Source organism: Haliotis rubra, unplaced genomic scaffold (genome assembly GCF_003918875.1).
Source record: "Haliotis rubra isolate DU_JTF1 unplaced genomic scaffold, ASM391887v1 Scf19, whole genome shotgun sequence".
Classification (NCBI taxonomy): Eukaryota; Metazoa; Mollusca; class Gastropoda; order Lepetellida; family Haliotidae; genus Haliotis; species Haliotis rubra.
Window position 1 is genome coordinate 100,545 of NW_025765891.1, and position 22,078 is coordinate 122,622.

The 22,078-nt window shown below is 38.3% G+C and overlaps 1 protein-coding gene across 3 annotated transcripts; it reads left to right on the forward strand.

The window, feature by feature from the left end:
- The first annotated feature begins 582 nt into the window (after positions 1–582).
- On the forward strand, positions 583–21,044 carry LOC124274323 (F-box/LRR-repeat protein 7-like). 3 transcript variants are annotated; one of them, XR_006897912.1, is made up of 12 exons: positions 583–613; positions 4,697–5,093; positions 7,472–7,627; positions 9,542–9,657; positions 10,726–10,805; positions 12,079–12,127; positions 14,229–14,465; positions 15,167–15,391; positions 16,245–16,400; positions 17,144–17,326; positions 18,054–18,462; positions 18,504–21,044. XR_006897912.1 is itself a non-coding variant. In XM_046709678.1 (11 exons), exons 2-11 carry the CDS (start codon positions 4,793–4,795, stop codon positions 18,174–18,176), a joined length of 1,626 nt encoding a protein of 541 aa, XP_046565634.1. In that variant the 5' UTR covers positions 583–613; positions 4,697–4,792; the 3' UTR covers positions 18,177–21,044. The 3 variants fall into 3 exon arrangements, 2 of the variants coding, with proteins under 2 accessions (XP_046565634.1, XP_046565635.1); XM_046709678.1 differs by having other exon boundaries at positions 18,054–21,044; XM_046709679.1 differs by having other exon boundaries at positions 599–622; positions 18,054–21,044.
- Positions 21,045–22,078: the final 1,034 nt, after the last annotated feature.

The following is a 22,078-nucleotide window of genomic DNA, read 5'->3' on the forward strand; positions in this document are numbered from 1 at the left end:
CTTGATAGCAAATAATGTTCAGCCTAATAAATAATGCTGTATTTTTGTCAGTATCAGGTCAGATACAAAAAGTCACTCAAACATAATAAATGAGGTAATTAATTTAATAAATACAAAATTTAATAAATCTATTGTCTGCAACGTTATCCTAAATTAATTTAAGTTAATTAAAGTTGCTATGACATATTTGACAGATTTAAAACTGATAAAATGCAACTAAGGAATAGGATTTCTATAATAATTAATTGCTTCGGAAAAAACCCTACTCGGTTCTAAAATTACGAGTTGTTTTGTAGACTCATTCTATTTCTATAGTTAACAGTAAAACTGAAAATCTATTTTGACAGGACACCCAAGTATGGTAATGTAATCTAATGGAAAGCCTCCACATAGCCTGGGAGTTTGTATATTGTCTTCGACTGTATATAGTAGGTTTAGTCATTCACCATTGAACAACAAAAGCATCACCACGGCATTCACCCACATATCATGGGAAACACCTATTTTGCTATATTTAGAATGCTATTTATAGTAACATGTTCACGTCGGTCGTATATATGGCTGTTCAGCGCATGCCTCAAGCAGACAAGCACCTGTCAACTTCCGGCTAACAGTAAGTTCAGTAAGTTTACCATTAACTTTCAATAAAATGAAGGGATATAGCTTTTTGGTTGATTTTGGGGGAATGACATATGAATAAGATAAATTTTGGAAAGTCGTTTTCTCCATGTACTGTTGATCCATTCCTCAACATCTTGTAGAAACAAGTTCATAGAGGTTACGATTAGCCATAAGATTGAAAGGGTGATCTCTGTAGACTGTACGTGTGACCGATCGATGTCACAGTAAATGATGTGATGACAACTAAGATATCTTATGGATTACATCATTACATTACAAGTTTGAGTGTGATTTCAGCTGATACGTCCCATTTCATTTAGGATCGTTCACAAATTCCTTGACAGCATTTTGAGTCTCTCGATCGAGTATTTTTAGGCCTGATCCAGAAATATACTAGTACTGTAGTCTTGCAGTTAAACTGAATTATGGAATTTCATTTCTGTGGCATGTTATACGTACACATACACTGAGTGTATGGTAATCTTGGAATGGACTGTTATCAAATCATGATGTGATTTTCATGTGATGATGTTTTCTTAAGCCTTTGGAAGTAACAATGTACATATTAAAATTTAGATATTGAAAGTGAAACTAGATCTACTACATCTGATGACAAGCAATTACTTTCATGAAGATCCAGGTTAGGAATAGTTTTCAGCCATCTGCATTGTTTGAAGTGTTGGCTACTGGGTGTCATACAGCTAGAATATTGCTACGGGTGGCATTAAACAACAGACTGACAATTAAATGATTTCAAAGCCCTGTGTAATTGTTACAATATATGTTACTGCACAAAGTTTTGTGTTGTTGTTTACTCTCAATATATATTACGATTTTCTAGTAGGGGAGTACGATGTAGGTATTCATCAAACGCCATGTTTATGCTATAGGCATTATCGGAGTACAATTGGTCCCCACTAAGCTATGCCAAGTAGTTCCGATGATCGAAAATCGATCGAAAGGAGGATTAAAAATAATTATCGAATGAAAAAAATATATTTTCGATTAATCTGAATTTTGTTGTTGTAGCATGACATACTTGAATGAAGTAACTAACCATTAAATTTGACGAATATTCACGAACAAACTTGCGCTCAACAGCGTAAAGTAAAGTTTTGTATTCATCACGAAATATTACTGTAACCTGTCTATGAATAAATTCTACATCTGTTGTGAACGTAATGAGATATATACTGATAAATATGTGTTGTATAAATAAACAGAATATGTATGTAGAAAGTAAAATTACTGCACTTTAAAATTTAGATATATTGAAAATATATTGCTAATCCTGCCTGGCTGACACCGCTGTGGGTTAAGCTGCCACCTGTCCTTACCCTGGACATGGGAAGTTGAGGGTGTGGATTTACTCTCTTAAAAATTAAGAAGAAACAAGTGGTAACACACACACACCCCATTATATTGCATGACATAATTAGTTTTTAAAACATTAATTAGACAAAATCAGGGGAAAAACCCTTGAAATTGGTGATTACATTAAAAATGTACATATTTCGATAATCGATAGTGGATTTGGTTTCCGATTCCCAACACTAATGCCAAGGCAACATTGTGTTTTATTGCCAAGTAAATAAGAAACTAACCAACTTCCTTGAGTTATCCTCGATTTTATAAATAATAAACACACATTTGCAAATAAGGAAGAAATACATTGTTTAAGCAAAACAATTAAATAAGGAAATTGGTACCACAATGAATAATCGGCTGCTGTCGATTTGTTCTTTTTTTCAAACACGCAGTCAGTTTGAAGTATTTTTATGCAAATTACTAGCTTCTCCTTTTAATTGGTCAAAACCTAGATGTAATGAATTTGACACATTGCTACCAATACTGGCTTATATTCAACCTTCAAGTGATACTGGGATAGGATGAATAGGTAATTTGAGATATTAGTGAAAGAAAATAAACCTACTTGTGTCTTGAAAGCAGTTTAAAAGATGGGTGTTTTACACAGTCACATCATTTTTGATTAGCAATTTACAACAATGTCATGTATATAGGCATCTCTGTAACGTAGAATTGATCAACAGTTACATAGGACTCTAACAGGTTGTTGCAATATGATACATGCGAACTCACATGCTGTACTGGGAGACAATACAAGAGTGAGTGAGTATGGTTTTATACTGCTTTTAGCAATATCACAGCGGGGGACACCAGAAATGGGCTTCACACATTGTACCCATGTTTGGAATTGAACCCGGGTCTTTTGCTTGACGAGCAAACACTTTAACCTCTAGGCTACCCCGCAGCCCTGACAATACAAGAAATTAAGGGGCCACCAAAACATAGTCTGTAGGTTTTGAGGTCATGAAAATGTCACATGGGAATTAGACCTGTGTCAAGTCAAACAGCAATTAGTACTGGAAGGTTATGCTATGGCTGCTGACAGATCATACATCATGACATTCTGAGATGCCTGATGGGCTGATGGGAGGTTTTATTTTCGTGAATGATAATAATAATGCTATTTTTTTGCGCCTAGAATCCAACGCGATGCTGTTCTCTGGCGTTACATTATTACCCTGACGGAATTGTACTTTCAAAGCTGCTACTAAGCGCTAAGCCCGACCATATAGGTCCGTACATCCGCTTTTCAGGTACCCATTTTAAACAGCTGGGTGGACTGAGTGCAATGTGGATGAAGTGCCTTGCCCAGGGACACAACACAGTATGAGACCCGGGTCACAAATTTTGGTGTCTCCACCGGGATTCGAACCCGGGCCTTTGGCGTGAGAGGCCAGCATGCTAACCACTACACCACTGTGCTCCAGTGAAGACTACCATATACTAAACTATTTATTAAGTAACATGACATCAGACTGTACAATGTATCTATTTGAAAGTGAATGGAAGACATTGTCTCTGGAAAGGTAGCAGAGCAGACAGTGCTCCAACTGACGTAATTCCAGTTTCTTATCACCCAGACTGACATTGATCACATATTCAAAATGCATTGATAAGCCATATCAGTCTGGCCAGAGATGTATGGTATAACTCTATCTGTGTTGTTGTACGGCATGATTAGCACATCTAATACCTTTGATAGGTCTAACATGTATAACATCTTCTATTTTTATTAGGGCTGTAACGATGCATCAAACTATCGATGGATTGCAATTGTTGAGTCTCTGATAGCAATTAATCGGTGGTAGAAATGAAAAAGTATCGATGCATCGATAGTGTTTGTGACTGTCGATAATTCATTAATTGACTTCCGTTGATAAATGTGGTGCACAAAATACAGGAAGTATTTATTTATTGTTTGGGTGCAGACTTGCAGCTTCATTGAACTTATATCTTAACTGTTTACTTGATTTGGTTTTCAAGTTTCTTGTCAGTTATTAAAAGAGACTGAAACTACTTCAACTTGTTTATATTTTGTACAAACTATACATTCATTTGGAGAAAAAATACTATTCCAATAGTTGATAGAAATAGTATGTTGCAATAGACTATCACTATCACAATAGTTTTTTCCCCCTCAATAGTCACCCCTAATATTTATGTTTACACTTTCATGTCAACCATACATACACTGTAAAAGGCACATCATCTCATCTGTGTGTGTGAAAGACATTGATCTCATTTGACACTGATTTATCGAGGAGTTCAAACAAAGTGTCCTTTGTAGGCAAATTGTAATCAAATTCATAATAATGTAAAAAATGAGATTATGTTATATATTATAACACAGACTATGCAACAAATGGTCTGCAAGTTTAGATTAGTTCAGTTTCAGGAAAATGAAGAGATTATCTGGCTTTTTATTATCTTTCCTGCTAAGTTTTAACATGGTTAAGAGTCAGTGTAACAAAGACTGTAATATTTTACAAACATATATCTAGCCTTATGTTCTTACCTGTGTGGATCCGTTCCTGGGCCTAGATTTTCGAAGCTCTCTTAGTGCTAAGATAGTCGTAAGTGCCATACATTGACATTAACTTACGACTATCTTAGCGCTAGGAGAGCTTTGAAAACTAGGCCCTGGGTAATAGCTTGCTGCTGTTGGTTTCTGAAATCTGCAGACTTTAATTGTTTTTCCTGTTTTCAGAACATCCTAACATTCCACTCTGTGAGTAAAGCTGGACACAATCAGGATGTATCAATGTATTGCCATGGATGACAGCGGCATGTAGTGCCTGTAACCATGGTGAAGGCGTTGAAGGACATGTGCCTCCACTGTGTCCAACACAGTCTGGAGCACATCCCAAATCTGCAGCAGAACTTACCTACTTTGTACAAAGAGATCCTCATTGAAAGACTGGCCAACCATGACATGTTTTTTGAACATTACCGCCCATTTATTGCCAGTAATTTGTTTTGTGAGAACTTACGTTATGTCAAGCTGTACAAGTGCAGTCAAATAGACAATGAGTGCCTTATATCACTGTCTCGAGCTCGATGTCAGCTGGAAGTCCTCACCATTCACAGGTGTGAGAATGTGTCAGGTAAGACCCACTAGGTAACCATAGTAATAGGTTCAGGGCTCCAGACAATTTTTCAACAGAAGAGTACTGGAAAACCTTAAGAGTACAGTTAGAGTACTTGTTGGCATTACAGGAGAATCAGTAATCTTGTGTTTTGTTTCTAATATGCACCACAGCATTGCTACTCTTTTATATAAACAGGTCAATAAACAATAAAACAATGCTTTTAAAAATATATACGTCTGTAAATGATCTTAGACGCGCGTACACCATTGCTATAGTGCGTATTGGCTACGTTTTCTAAATTATTTCCTACCGTATCGTGCATATTTTATATCCGTACATACGTCGATACAGCCCTTATCTGGAGCCCTGAGGTTTAAATAAAATGATAGTTGAGCTTATACAATGGCCAGCAATTTGGTGAAAATCTATGCTGTTGTGAAAACATAACACATTTATTAAAGTTAATATATATATTTTAAATTCAGAGCTATTTCAAAATAATTTTAACATTGCTTCTAATGCCTCAGTATAAAACTGAGCATTAACATAATTAAAGAATCCCTTGATGTATTGGTCCTGTTGTCAGTGGAAACTCAAGTTTCTTTGCGTGATAACATAATCATCACTAAGGCTGTAACAAATCTACTCCAAGGCGAATATGGTACAGCTTGTTCAGCTTGACCTGAGCTACTCTACATATGCATGACCCGGGAGGTCAAATGGCACAAACGGCAGGTCGAAGTTTACTTCATTAAATAGGGGAGCAGAGAATGTTATTAATGTTGCTTCGTATGAAACATGCATACATGGTATGAAACATGCATACATGGATTGAAGTTAAAGAACTTGTTCGAGAAAGCAACACTTCAAACATATTGTACTGAAAAAACAATCTTTTCATGTTTTAATTGAATTGTTTATATAGTCATGTGCTATCTAGTGACTAACTTTACAACGTACAGCGTCAGTTATTTTCACAATCCGATTCACTCTCGCTGTCACTCTCTACACCCAGTTCAATTATCACTTTTTCTATTACATGTTCAACTGCAATATTTCTGTCCCAGTAGTCGCCTAAAAGCCCGAATCGGAAACATTAAACCATCTGTAGCTTCTTTTTTAAAGAAAGTTAGGACATTGCTGACGATTTTTCGACACTACACAAAGAGGGCAAACGGCAACCTTGTCTCGGCTGTTCGGACATGTTGACAATCAACTGACAAAGGTGCACCCCTTCACAATAATAGACCCAACCAGTTGTGACACACTCACGCAGTGCATTAGTATTCACTTGATCTGGTCAAGCTGAGCAAGCTGTACATATCACAAATATTGGATAACGAATACAGTAACAAGTCGGCATTTGATTTACAGTTCATTAAAATGATAAGAAAGATACATTCTTTGACATGTTTACCATTCTGCAGTGTCAATTTATCTTGACAAAGATCGGTGACCACATTACTGTTAAGGTGAATATATAATAGTGTTGGCTTTTATCCTGGCTGGATATATTCCATTTTGCATATATCATATCACTTTAAAAAAACATCCAAATTCAAGTAAAAACACTCTTTTTTAACAAAATTCATGAATATTTGATTATTGTGATCACAAAAAACTAATTGAATTCATGAAGGGACATAGTTCGTTTCACTGAAGACGTGAGTTTATCATAACTCTACTTGTGACTAATCCTGAGCACTGGGGTCACCATGGTATATATATATAGAGATAGTTTGACACATGGTTGAGAGCATGTCATCTTTGTTAACAATGCCAATCACTGGTTTGTCTGGTCCAGGCTTGTTCACAGTAGAATTTGTTTATTCTATCATGCTCAGAATGAACTGATGGATATTGGGATTGTTTTGGGGTCCAGGGTGCGTTGTACAAAACAACCTTAGCGCTAAGACTACCTTAAGTCTATGTTAAGGTATGGGAGTTACTGTCACCTTAGCACTAAGATCACTTTGTGCAACAGCACCCAGGGGCTCCTTTCACGAAGCAACCTTTACTAAGGTTAACCTTAACTCCCATTCTTTAACATTGCACTAAGGTTACCTTAGTGACTTACACCTTAGTGCAATGTTAAAGAATAGGAGTTAAGGTTAACCTTAGTAAAGGTTGCTTCGTGAAAGGAGCCCCTGGCCACTTTATATAGACAAAATGTGTAATAATGAACTATGGTTATAACCAACTAAAATTAGTGGTCCCTCTGAGTTTGGTGTGACTGTAGTTTACTGTATATACCATGTTTCTGCTGTTGTTGTACAGCTTAACTGCGGTGACATATTCACATATGTTTACGAGTGTATGTTTTCATGTGGTGTATACAAGAGTTACCATGGTTACAGGTAATGATTTGTAAGTAATTTGCTTTCTTATTTTAGATGCTGGAATACTTGCATTGACATCAGCCCAGACATCATTGCGGAAGCTGGAACTTCAGGCGTTGCCACTTCTGACAGGCCAGGGACTGTCTCAGATTACCTCCCCTTCTTTGTGGAAGGCTGACTTTCGTGGCTGTCATTCGTTATTGAACAATGGTAGGTTAATACTAGTATACTTAGCCAGTGTGTAGTTTTGACATCATCAGCCATGGAAAGTTGCTAATTACTAGGGCTGTATCGATGCATCGAACTATTGATGGATTGCAATTGTTTAGTCTCCGATAACAATTAATAGGTGTTGGAAATGTAAAACTATCGATGCATCGATAGTATGTGTGAGACTTCCGTTGATAAATGCGACCAGATTAGTTCACGTTGATTTAGAGTTATCCGACCCTGTTACCTCTTAAACAAATTTGATCTGGGTTTCAAGTTTCTTGTCAGTTATTAAGAGAGACTGAAACTAGTTCAGGTTGTTTTTATTTCCTTTTTATTTATTTTTATTTGTGTTTTTATAAACTATACATTCATTTAGGAAATGACTTCAAATGAGACAATTTAAGGAGAAAAAACTATTGGTCACGATAGACTATCGCTGGCGCAATAGTATGTTGCAATAGAGTATCGCTATCGCTATAGTTGTTTCCCCCTCAATAGTCACCCTACTAATGACTTCAGAAGTAGAAGATAATGCATAAACATGGTCAGTGCGCACATGTTTAAGAGGGTATTTATAGTTGATATAGTTTTTCTTTGAAATGTGGTGAAGTGTGGTATGTAGTTTATTACTTGGGATTTTATAATATAATCAAAGTAATTACCTTGATATTCAACTCACAAGTCGAGAGTGAGGACCCTTAGAAATCTAACACTAAATATATTTTCACAGACCATTGCTTTCATATACAATGTTGTTACCAAATTTGGAGAAATAACATTATTAACCATTATCCCTACCTTTCAATTAATGTTATGTAAATATTACGTAAAGATGATGTCGTGTGGAACATTAATCAATGATTATTAGTGGGTTAAATATATTTTGTTCTGAATTATGAAATATCTCAAACAATTTTAGTATAAAAAGAAGTTTCCACTGTCAATGTTATTTTGTTTGAAAGATATCATTTGCTCGATCACAAATATGATTCTCCCACTTGTCTTGTGACTTCACGCCTCCATGAATGAACAGCAGAAAATGCCAAATATGGCATACTGTCAATCATGAAATTAAGGTGCCTCCAAATTAATGCACCTGCTGGCCACTAGCCATAAGTGCAACTCAGTAGTAATGCAGCTTCCCCTCCAACCCCAGTGGTACATATAGTAATGAAATATCTCCTGTGAGATTTACAGGAGATATGTTTAAGCCTTGCCTCACTCCAGGCTTACATTAACCTAATCAAACTGCAAATAGGACCGCTTATTAGTGAAGACAAGTGAAGTATAAAACCATCATAAATCATCACTTCACTGATTGATATGCGGGGTAAGTGTCAACAAGCTTGTAGTCAGGCGACAAGACCATCCCTGTGGATCTGAGAATATATCGATATGTGGAATTGTTCTTTTTTACATTTTACTGGGTATTTCTGCTATCACAGTATAAACCCGTGTAGGTCCGGGTTAGAATTGATCTTCAGTAACCCAAGCTTGTCATAAGAAGCGACTAATGGGATCGGGTGGTCAGGCTCGCTGACTTGGTTGACACATGTCATCAGTTCCCATTTGCGCAGATCGATGCTCATGCTGTTGATCACTGGATTGTCTGGTCCAGACTCGATTATTTACAGACCGCCGCCATATAGCTGTAATATTGCTGAGTGTTGCATAAAACTAAACTCACTCACCCACTATCACAATATACAACTGCCAACACAGTCACTGTTTTTTCTGAAGGACCTACGCATGTTTTGATAAGTGTGAATTTGGTATGGTGGTAGTGCAATAAAATCCACCCTAACCCCCATTTTATCATTTTGTTATAAAACACGATAGATACTTTTTCAGAAAATATAGTGTTCTAGATACAGACTAGTGATAATCCTTAGTGTTTGTTTGTCAATCCAGGTATTGCAACACTCGTGCAGAAAAATCCATCCTTACAACATCTGGTGCTGGTGGACTGTCCAAAGATAGATGAGAAGATATTCTCTATAGCTGCTGTCTCCCTGCAAGCTTCTCTGGTGAGATCACTTTGTTATAAACAGTTGTAGGAACAAATTGTCAGGGATAGACTAATTTTTGTTCTATGAATTGGTACCTCTTTAAATTGGAGCCAAGAACTTCCATCACAAGGTTTAAAATGTATGAATAGGAATAGGAGATATAGTTGTTCTACCTGAAATTTCAAAACGGTAGACATTTTTCTAAATTCACTTGCTCTATCCCTATATAATGTGTGCATCTCAACCCCATGAGACTGAGCTGTTGTAATGTTCCTCCCTGAGAATGAGATGTTATTATGTCCCCATTGAGAATGAAGTGTTGTGATGTCCTCCCCACACCCTAAGAAAAGATTATTGTGATGTTTCTGATTCCTTGAAGGGGCAGTGCGTTAGCCCATTGGTTAAAGCTTTTGCTTGTCATGCCAACGGCCCGGGTTCGATTCCCCACACGGGTACAATGTGTGAAGCCCATTCCTGGTGTCCCCCTCCATGATGTTGCCGGAATTTTGCTAAAAGCAGCGTAAAACCATACTCACTCACTCTGCTTTCCCTGAGAATAAATTTCTTTGATGTTTCCCCCTCCAACAAGACTGAAGTGTTGTAATGTTTCCCCATTTCCTGAGACTGAAGTGTTGTAATGTTTCCCCATTTCTTGAGACTGAAGTGTTGTAATGTTTCCCCATTTCCTGAGACTGAAGTGTTGTAATGTTTCCCCATTTCCTGAGACTGAAGTGTTGTAATGTTTCCCCATTTCTTGAGACTGAAGTGTTGTAATGTTTCCCCATTTCCTGAGACTGAAGTGTTGTAATGTTTCCCCATTTCCTGAGACTGAAGTGTTGTAATGTTTCCCCATTTCCTGAGACTGAAGCGTTGTAATGTTTCCCCATTTCTTGAGACTGAAGCGTTGTGATGTTTCCTCATTGTCTGAGACTGAAGCGTTGTAATGTTTCTCCATTTCCTGAGACTGAAGCGTTGTAATGTTTCCCCATTTCCTGAGACTGAAGCGTTGTAATGTTTCCCCATTTCCTGAGACTGAAGCGTTGTGATGTTCTGCCTCCCCATAGATGTTGTTTGGTGATGTTGCAGGAGGAGCTTGAAACCAGTCTACACACCGTCACTGACGACAGCCTACTGCAGCTGGCCACCCACTGTCCTAACCTTAAACGGTAGGTGACTCAAGAGCAGTATAATTACTTGCCACTCTTATCCAGCCTTGGACTCAGTTGTAAATTCTGAAGGGATAATGTTATTGTTTCAACAAATGAATCATTGATGAGATTTGGTTATTGATATTTGTTGATTGTCAAGATGTTTCATACCAAGAGGGAGTGAATGAGTTTAGTTTTTTATTTATTATTATAGGATATTTATATAGCGCACATATCTAGGCAACTAGTGCTTGCTCAAGGAGATGGGGTTTTTTCCTCGATCACTGGATGTCAATCTCAACGGCACATAATATTATGAATCTCAACTCCCTGGGGAGTATACAACTCTTGCAGCCACTAGGCGCGCCGAGTTATTGTCACATCATTGGCATTGTTGGTGTCTCAAAACGTTGACACTGAGATAGTTTGCAGCAGATTAGCATGGGTACCCCGTTCTTACACATTGACTTGACAGCTGACAGTTGCTTATTGTAATTTTATTCATCCTCATTACCAAGAATTAGGCAATGGAACCAGTACCTTCTTAAAACAGCTTTTGATCCGGCTGAACCACAGACCTACCTACTGTCAGGCTGTCACCCTGATTGAGGATGTTCCTTATCATGAGGACATCATTCTCTTATTTTGTTCAAATAGTTTGGTTTCTAGAGTCAGGTTTTGCGCCTCAGTATTCTTATAGAAGATTTTTGGATATCAGTTTTATATTGTTGACTGCATATCCAGGTGAGCTCCATTGCTGTGGCAATAGCTTTTGATGATTGTTGTTGGCTTAACGTTGTTCATAGTCTCAGTAGAGTCATGAGTGAGTCTTGCAGTCTTAGTCAGTCTTGCAGTCTTGGTTCAGTCTTGGTCAGTCTTGGTCAGTCTTGCAGTCTTGCTGATACTGAAATGACTAAATGCCTAGAGGGAAGTAATAAACTTTGGTTGCAAAGTACTTCTATGCTGTTAAGTGAATGACCGTGTTCAGTTTTACGTTGCTTTAAACAAGTCCAGCAGCATGAAGGCAGGGGATGCCAGGAATGGGCTTCACACATTGTACCCATGTTGCGTCAGACACAAGGCTATGCCACTGCCTTGATATGCTGTTTAGAAATTTAGAGCAAGCATATATTGTATCATGGTGTATTGAAGTAAATGTATTATACTTCTTGGGATTCAGATTGTTTTGTGAAAACTTTTGTTCAAAAGTAGGGGAAACCCCAAAATTGTTGCAAATTTTGTATTTCTTGCTCCTTGTCAATAATGTTTTTTGTTTTGTTTTGTTTTTCAGGTTAGACTTGAATGGTTGTACCAAGGTGGGGAAAGATGCTCTGATAAAGGTAGGTACATAGAGCACACAAACCTGATTTGAATAGAGTTTCTCACTTTGTAACACTTGCCAGGTGCACCGGTAATCTTACATAAAGTTTGTTTTGTGGCTCACCTTGACATAATCACAGTGAGTTCATCATGGGATCTGTCTTTCTGCCTGCTAAAACTGTACATGTTTGGTGGATCTGGACACAGTAGGGTAATGTCAGTAAGATGTACATGTTTGGTGGATCTGGACACAGTAGGGTAATGTCAGTAAGATGTACATGTTTGGTGGATCTGGACACAGTAGGGTAATGTCAGTAAAATGTACATGTTTGGTGGACACAGTAGGGTAATGTCAGTAAAATGTACATGTTTGGTGGATCTGGACACAGTAGGGTAATGTCAGTAAAATGTATTTTATCAGAGGCCCAGATAAGCTGCGTATCCGGGTAAAATACGCATAGAAAATTCCCATTTACGCATCGAAGAATAATTGTTGGGTACCAATTACGCATTTAAAATGTTAGATACGCAAAAAGTTTAAAACAAATGCGTACGGAATATATATATAAATATCGCTTGCGTAATGAAAATGACATCGATTGCTATCAAGTTGTACTGTTAGTATAGGGCAAGTGTTGTATTGTCAGTATAGGATGAGTGATTTCCATTATATTTAAGTTGGTTTTGATTAGGTATGACATAAGGCAGACCATACCTGCTTAGTAAACTTACTCAATGACATAATGACTAAAATACGCACATATTTGAAAGCAGTGGGTAACGGTAATTGAAATACCCACTCAACATTCATAATACCCACTCCACAAAAATACAGTGGGTACAGTACCCACATGAGCTAAATCTTATCTGGAGCTCAGTTTATTGTCCTCAGTAAGAAGATTCTGAATGTCCAATTAAAGATAGATCAAACAAAGATCAACTATAGTCATTAAATGGCAGGCAGATCTCTTGTCTCAAATGTCGTCAATGTTTAAGGTAATGTTAAAAAAATATGAAATTCATGGGATCCAGTTGTTGGTTTTATTGTTTGTTAATAAGATATAGTTGACATTTACCATTTAATATATCCAAACTTAATCTAAAGGTCAAAGGCACCAAAACCTTCTACCTTTCTTTACTGGACTCCAATTACAATAAGTCATATGCACATAAAAAGTGGGAAAGAGTCTTTGAAACACAGTATGATAACACAATGCTACGAAACATATATATGATGGCAAAACGATCCACAAAATGTAGCAATTTGAAATGGTTACAGATGAAGATATTGTATGATATTATACCCACAAATATTTTCTTAAATAGGATCGGTCTAAAGGACACACCTTTATGTACATTCTGTTCAAAGGAACTAGAAACAATTGTCCATCTACTCTGTAATTGTTGTCATGTTAAAAAGATTTGGGAGAGTTTGACCAGATGGCTAATGACTGTAACTGAAGGTAACATTGACACCAGAAAACATCTTACTTGGATTTAAAGGGAAAAACAATAATTCTTTAAATGCAATGTATCTTGTTGTGAAACAGGTAATATACACAAAAAAATTAAAAGAACAAGTTCCAAATTTCAAGCATGTAGTAAGCGAGATATCAAAATACTATGAAATTACAAAATATAATGCGTATTCTACATGCAGCAACAGTGAGTTTTTTACCTTCTGGTCATCTTTCCACAATCTATTTACAGGAAATACTAGGTCAGAAAACATATAATAAATGTATTTAATTACTATTATTAGTATTGGAATCACTGAGATAAGATATACAAAACATATTCAAAGACATTTATTCATTGTATGAAGGGGATTTGTGAGGGTGTATTGAATATACTTGATATATTGTATATGAATATTTGTATGAATATACTTATGTGAATGCATTCTTCATGTACTATGTAAAATGTGGAAATAAAGATGATAAAAAAGAAGATATAGTTGAGCACAAATGGTTGTCCCAAGCCTTTCGACAATGAATAATGATGAGCTTCTTTACCTCCACTAGTCTGGTTATTAGTTTTCCTTTGTCACACCTACTGCAGGCTCATCAGTTAACCGAGCATATATCTAAATATGGCTGTGAGAGTTGTTTCCCTTCCCAGCTGTTTCAGGGATGTCCTCATCTGGAGAAGCTTGATCTGTCTTACTGCAACCGTCTCCGCCAACACCCAGAGAGTGAGGCACTGTGGACGTTGCCGCAGTCACTGCGAGAGCTGTCTCTGTGCGGAATTCTCTTGGAAGATGAGGGAATATTTGTGGAATGTCTGCAACGTCTCCGTAACATCAACTCCATCCGACTCTGTGGGGTGTCAGCCTTAAATGATGACACTCTCACAAAGGTAACTATATTTACATTTATACTGTACTGAGTGTGAAATAGTATTCATTCTGCCAAGGAACTGAATAAGTAAAGACTTACACCACTTCAGCATAATTACATGAGGTTGGGGTGGGAGATTAGCCTAATGATTAAAGCGTTCGCTCATCATACCAAAGACTCGGGTTCAGTTCCCCACATGGGTACAGTGTGTGAAACCCATTTCTGGTGTCCTCCACCGTGATATTACTGGAATATTGCTAACAGCGGTGTAAAACTAAACTCTCTCACTCACTACATGAGGTCAATTTAAAAAATTATGTGGTCACGATATAAGATCCTATAAACTCAGAAACCTGATATGCAAGTTATTGATGCAGAATTGCCATTGACAAATGATGTTAGTTTACATGTCTCTTACCCCAGTATCCCACTTTTGCTGTCTAAAATTTAATGACAAAAGATTCAGGGTTGTGATTCACCTGCAGTAAAGGAGAGATATGGACTTCAGAAATACAACTACTGTACCAGGATATGCATATGTAATATCACCATCAATAGCTAAACCCTACCTCGGATGCTTTGTTAATAAACTGTACTTAATATTTGTAAGAGCAAAAGAAATGAGTGAAATTATGCTTTAGTTTCTGCAAAAACCTGATTGTTTAAAGTGTGGGCATATAAAGCCAGCCACGGTGTGAAACAACCTGGTGGTGCTTGCAGGTGTTGGAGCACATCGGCAGCAAGTTGTCCCTCCTGGACCTGAGTGGGGGGATGACGAGGAAGCTGACAGATGAGGGGCTGGCAGCCGTGGCAAGGTACTGCACCAGCCTGGAGTCCCTCTCCCTCAGTCTCCTCCACACTCCCACAGGGATCACCCTCATGCCACTCTTCAAGGACAGGGACAGGGCCCTCCAGCTCAAGAAGCTCTTCCTCAGCTGTAACATGGTAAGTTCTGAGATGCATACCAGGGTCAGGGGTCAAGTGACCTACTGAATGGAAAATCAATGAGTGAGATTTCTTATGTTTGTTGTTGAGGGTCCTGTTTTCTTCTGATATTAATGCACTGAGCTTGAGTGTCACTCGAAAGTATATTGTTAAAGTACAGTAAACTACTGTTCTACTCAAGGAAACTGCTTATTATAGTTCATTGTAAACATCGTTCATTATGCGTATTATGACTGAACTACTAGTTTTTGTGGTACTCAAAATTCAGATCATCTACGGTCATATACAGTTTACAGTTACTGGGTGTGGTGTGAGTTGAACGAAGAATGTAGGACGTTTGAAGCTTGACTAGCAATGCCCACACTGGTACATTGCCTGACAGTATCTGAGTCAGGGAACAAAAATATGATGTTAATAATGTATCCATGTTTCCACAGATAGACCTGGAACTGCTACACAAGATAGCTGCCACCACCACTATGTCTAATGTTTCCATGTTTCCACAGATAGACCTGGAACTGCTACACAAGATAGCTGCCACCACCACTATGTCCTAATGTTTCCATGTTTCCCACAGATAGACCTGGAACTGCTACACAAGATAGCTGCCACCACCTCTATGTCTAATGTTTCCATGTTTCCACAGATAGACCTGGAACTGCTACACAAGATAGCTGCCACCACCACTATGTCTAATGTTTCCATGTCTCCACAGATAGACCTGGAACTGCTACACAAGATAGCTGCCACCACCACTATGTCTAATGTGTCCATGTCTCCACAGATAGACCTGGAACTGCTACACAAGATAGCTGCCACCACCACTATGTCTAATGTGTCCATGTTTCCACAGATAGACCTGGAACTGCTACACAAGATAGCTGCCACATGCCATCAGCTGGACCAGCTGGACCTGTCTGGCCTGGTGTGTGTCACGGACGACCTGTTGTCACAGCTGGCCCACAACTGCCAACACATCTCCCACCTCAGCATCAAGGGCTGCAGACAGGTACATATACTACTCAGAACTAGTTAAACACATGGCATGACAGATTAGATCTAGTAATATCTGGGCTTTCTTTAACTGTTTTGAGTTATAGAGTTATCCTAGGAAGTGGTGCATTGTGATATTGTAGTGATATGTTTAGGTACAGTGAAGCTATTTATCTATATAAAGTGATTCAAGAATGTGTGGAGCAAATGATTTATGGTCTGGAAAAGAATTGTAGGTTACATTTTGATGAGTGTATGTAGTATGTATTAGTTCTAAAATATTCACCCATTTGGAAAAGTAAAGTCTTGGTCCCTTTCTTCCAAAATACTTCCCCGCACCAGGAGGGAGTTTTCACAATGACTTACAGTAAAATATTGCAACAGAACATCCATTTAAAATTGGATTCAGATCTCAGTTTGACTCACACCTATGTTTGGGTCAGGTACATAGACATACTTTTAATGTTTTGTTACGTGACAATGAGAGATGGTTTGTTTGTTTTTTGTTTGATGCTGCACTGAACGATATCCCAACAATATTCCAACCATATCCCAACCATATCCTGTAAATAATTGAATATGAACCTGACAATCCAGTGATGAACAGCATGAGCATGCTACATCGATCTATTATTGCGAAAAAGCAACTGGGTTCTTATTTGTCTGTGATCTATGATAAGACTTGTCACAGATTACTTGTTGTTTACTTCCTGTTCTGTGTTAGTATCGAATTACTATGTCAGTGTGACTTATGTTCAGGTGACAGACTATGGAGTGTGTGAGGTGGTCCGGTGCTGTCCACTCCGCCGACTTGTGGTGTCCGGGATCAACAACCTGACTGACAAGTCTGTCTTTGCCCTGGCCAACAGCAACCCCTACCTTGAAGAGATCTATCTGAATGGCTGCTCAAAGACTACTCCCATGGCCATCAAGTATCTCATAGTAAGAACTGCTTCCATTATTGGGTCACAGGTGGCTGATGTTCTGAGGTATTGCACCTACATTACAGAGTTTCTACCTTAGTGGACAGTATCTGCTGGTCAATGGTTCAAATACAATATTTAGCCTGTCTTGGTCAGTGTGGACAGTGAATGGATAAAAATGGTTCAGTCATGTAAGGCGTATCAGTACCCTGTGCAGAGTTATGTCCCTTGGGTAGGCCAGAAACACATGTTTATGGTATAAATTTGTGATGTATCAAATTCATTATCTGAAATGAAGTATTTATAAAAATACTAGTCTTGCTTCTGGTTGCAATAATTCAGCGGTTGGTGTCCAGCATGCCTGCAAGGTGTCGTGCATGTATTGCTGTTCATGGTGGACACACTCGTTATTAAGTATATCTGTCATACTTACCGTACAGTGGTGCTGATTAGATTATACATGCTTCACAAAGTCAAGGGGTTCCTTTATTTTTTGTGCCTAGTATATATATTCGGTGAACATTTGCTGAATCAGATTTGAAATATTCATGATGATGTGTATTTACTCAGAAATGTTCTATTATTGAGGGTCTGCTTGACTTGAGGAGTTATAAGCAACTTGATAAGTTCAATGGACAACAATGACAAGGCTTGACAGATTTTTGATGTTATGTGTTGGGACTATTATCTGTGTATTGAGATACCACTGCATGTGGAGTTGTAAGTTGACTGTATCTGTTTGGCAGGACTGCTGTGTACCCCGCCTGTACGTCCAGCACTGTGTTCCCAACGCAGTCCCTGACCAGCTGATGGCCAAGAACCTTGACACCGGCGAGTTCTGTAGAGCTGATCTCCTCCAGACATCATGACGCTGTACTGTACGACAACGTGGGATAAGCACCTGACAGGAAGGTGTACTATATGACATGTGGGATAAGCACCTGACAGGAAGGTGTACTGTACGACAACGTGGGATAAGCACCTGACAGGAAGGTGTGCTGTACGACATTGTGGGATAAGCACCTGACAGGAAGCTGTGCTGTACGACATTGTGGGATAAGCACCTGACAGGAAGGTGTTCTGTACGACATGTGGGATAAGCACCTGACAGGAAGGTGTACTGTATGACATGTGGGATAAGCACCTGACAGGAAGGTGTACTGTACGACATTGTGGGATAAGCACCTGACAGGAAGGTGTACTGTATGATATTGTTGCAGGATATACATTTTGTAGGCTCTATCATCTCTTAGGATGTGATTAGATACCTTAGATGGTTCACTAGGTCACTATCAAATCAAAAGTGTATTTTATCCACAAATTACTGTTGATATGGTTGAAGAGACAGAGAGGATGAATGGTTAGAAATGTTTACTTGTATGCTGGTTGCCTGTATTTGTTTTGGGAAGGATGAAATCCTGCCATTGTTGTGATAATACTTGCTGAATTTATAATATATAGTATTCCATGAAGAAATTATGCCATTGTCATGCACTAAAGGTGATATAATGAGCAAGGTTAGATTGAGTATTATTCACCAGTTACATGCAGGGTGAACATGAAGGGTTGGTTCTCCTGGGGAATCCAAACATCGGTTGTATAATACCCAAGGCAAATCCTGAATATGTAAAACTCATCTAGCATAATCAAAGTTGCTATTTCCACATGTCACTATGAGTATGAACTGTATGGCAACATGAATCTTGTCATGCGCACCAATGACAAAATTGGCTCTTGAGTATTGTGGCAAATCACAACATGCAAAGTTTTATGAAATTGCTTTTAAACATAAATGTTTGATTCCAGAGTGCCTGATACTATATGCCCAGTGAGGAGTGTGTTACATGAACACTTGGTGTGACATTGCTCAAACTTAATGCATGATATGCGAGTCATTCGATCAGTCCTCTAACGAATCATTCCATATTGTCTGTCATCTTTTTTTGCTGGTTGCATAGGAGATATCGTTTGGGAGAGATCTGTGAAATCATTTGCAGACCATTGTGAATTCATTCGATAACAAGACATTGCGATCTCAAAACGTAAAAGTTGGGAGACAAGTATTTCAAGTATTAAATGGAATCTTACTCAAGAGTCTGTTGATATAAATGTATCAATTCTCATGGATTAATGTTTAAAACTCCTCAACAAGTCTCGGACAGTTAGACCTTTATCGACTCCTGTTGATATTTTCTTTGAGAGGCATTTTAGAAGTTGAGAAGAAGTAAAATCAAGTTGTATGGATAGTCAACTTCTTTATTGCAACATTCTGTTGATAAGTTTGGTGGTTTCCTTTATCAGTCGGGATCCATCAGTGAAGCAGTCAGAGTCACATGAAGTGAAGCAGTCAGAGTCACATGAAGTGAAGTAGTAGTTTCTAAGGTTACCCGTCACCAGTGTGTATGTTGCCAGCAGGGTCATGGACAACCTTCATCAAAGATATTAGCTTACGAAGCTGCATCCCTTGGACTTTGGAGACCTGTGATTAGTTTTCCCTGATCATGTTTTTCGGTGTCTATCACTGGTAAAGGTCTGAGCCCTGCTTCATTTCTGGTCTGCTTCATTTCATTAGACGGACATGCTGTGATGTACTAGTAACTGAATATTGGAAAAGTTGCATTTAGCCTGGCACACTCGCTCAGTCTGTTGCCCAGCTGTAATGAACTAGAAAAGTCTGTGCTTAGCCAGTGTCACTTGGAACAACATCATATGTGAGTGATGCTTTGGAATTTCAGTTAAGTCAGGAACAATGGCCAGGGGTAACAAATGTTCAGATTCAAATGCTTGGATATCAGATGATGTCTCTGTGGAGGGCTGTAATTCAGGCTGATTCCACCAGTTTCTGAATCCAAGTTTTTTAACTGTTACAATTGCAGCACAAATTCCATCTTACCTTGTTTTACACCAACATTCCTTATGTCCTTTGTAATGTAAGCACATGAAAGAAATATAAGATGTCTTTAATTTTGGGTTGGAAGTGATATTGGGGGCCTCAGTCTGAATGTCTTGTGTAAGATCAGGCCTTCCTGAGTATAGGGGTGTGCCACAGGGGGTGTAGTTCTTAATGTTGATGAAATACATTTTGAATCCTTGCCTTGCATCCCTTGGGCATGCCAGAAACCTTTGATTGTGGGTTTGATCTCAGTTCCCCATTTTTATGTTTCAAGGTTCATCAGCATCATATTTGTGGTAAACATATGAGACTCACATCACATCATACGTTTCTCACATGAAAGCTGAAATACTGTGATATAACTGAAATACTGTTAAAGGGTGGCTTTAAACACAACTCACTTACTCATCCGTTTGACAAGCATATATTTCAGGTTGTCTGCCCTTGTCAAACTGTTCCAGTGTATGGATTTTGTGCCTCAGAAACAAATGTTAATTGTTTTTAAAGTTCTGCCTTTTCAAGTGCTTAATGCTTTTACTTGTATTAACTTTTGTTCGGTAAGCTGTACTATATATTTTACACAATGTGTGGTGTGGTGGCCAAGTGGGTTAAGTGTTTGCTGCTCCTCATACAGAAACTATGGATTGGATTTCCACGTTGTCACAATTTATTATGTCCATTTTCTAGTGTGCCACTCTGTGATCTTGTTGAAATAGTCCTTTAAGTGGGACAACACCCAACTTGCTCACATTTCATACAAACTCATATTGGAACGAAAACTAATGTGTTTTGTTCATATGTATTGAAATGCTTGAAATGAATTAAAATAGAGATATAATTAAAATCATGCTCTTATGATTTTGTGTGATATTGTGTTAGCTAATTTATCTGCAATTCATAGGCTCCACAGTTTAATATGATAGTATTAGTTAATCTTAATGCCAATATCGCTTTATCTAGGAATCGGTTACTGGGTGTCTTTCTGTGACCAGGTGAGAGGAAAGACAACAAATATTTGTGGAGATCCATGACTGAACATTGCCATATGTGGAGATCCTGTTTATATTTCTGCATATATATTTAAAAGATGTGTCAAGTCTGTGTTTGGTTTTCCTTCTAAAGGAGGATGGCCAAGTGGTCTTGACTGAGCAAATCTCCAAGCATAGTTATGTCCCTTTGCTGTCAGGATTCACTGGTCTGGGAGTGAAAACCAGATTTGCCTGGAATATGATTCATGGCTAGTAAAAACCATATCTATACTTCTGGGTCTCTACAAAGTTGACGCCACGAGTAGCTGGAAAATTGCTGATGTGGCGTAAAGCAACATTCATTCATTCTCTACAAAGTTGTAAACATTTAGACCTGCCACCACTGTGGCACCGCATTGGTCACCCCACCTACTAATGGGCAACAACTGCAGTACCTTCTCAGGTCCAATGTGTTACCAGATGGGTAGCCCAGACTTTAATGCTTGTCATTACTTTTAACACCAATCAAGGAGCAGTTCTATGTTTTGATGTTGAATATGACTCTTTAATGTTTGAAACATAACCCTGTACATTTTCCCCATTTCCTGTTTTTGTAAATAAGCTCAGAGATTTTTAGTGCCTAAATCAGAAATCTTTGTTCCAGCCTACAGATGTTGAACCAATCCCTGTACTATTGTACGTATACTCAGTGATGGACAGTCCTAGAGCAGCTAGCTGTGTGTGATATTGTTTGTGGCTGATTGAGGACTGAAGGATTTCATTATCTGTAATATGAACATGCTTCACACAGCCACAAAAACATGTATGCCAGTGACAACAAAACTGTGACAACTGTTTTTATTTGATAGGTTTCTTTATACGTATGTCATGTTCATGGAGCATGTTATAT

Excerpts from the sequence above, each read along its gene's own strand:
- LOC124274323 (XM_046709678.1), top strand. The coding sequence starts at position 4,793 with ATGGTGAAGGCGTTGAAGGACATGTGCCTCCACTGTGTCCAACACAGT. Across the intron at positions 14,466-15,166 it reads ATGATGACACTCTCACAAAG|GTGTTGGAGCACATCGGCAG; the intron begins GTAACTATATTT and ends TGGTGCTTGCAG. Across the intron at positions 17,327-18,053 it reads TGGCCATCAAGTATCTCATA|GACTGCTGTGTACCCCGCCT; the intron begins GTAAGAACTGCT and ends TCTGTTTGGCAG.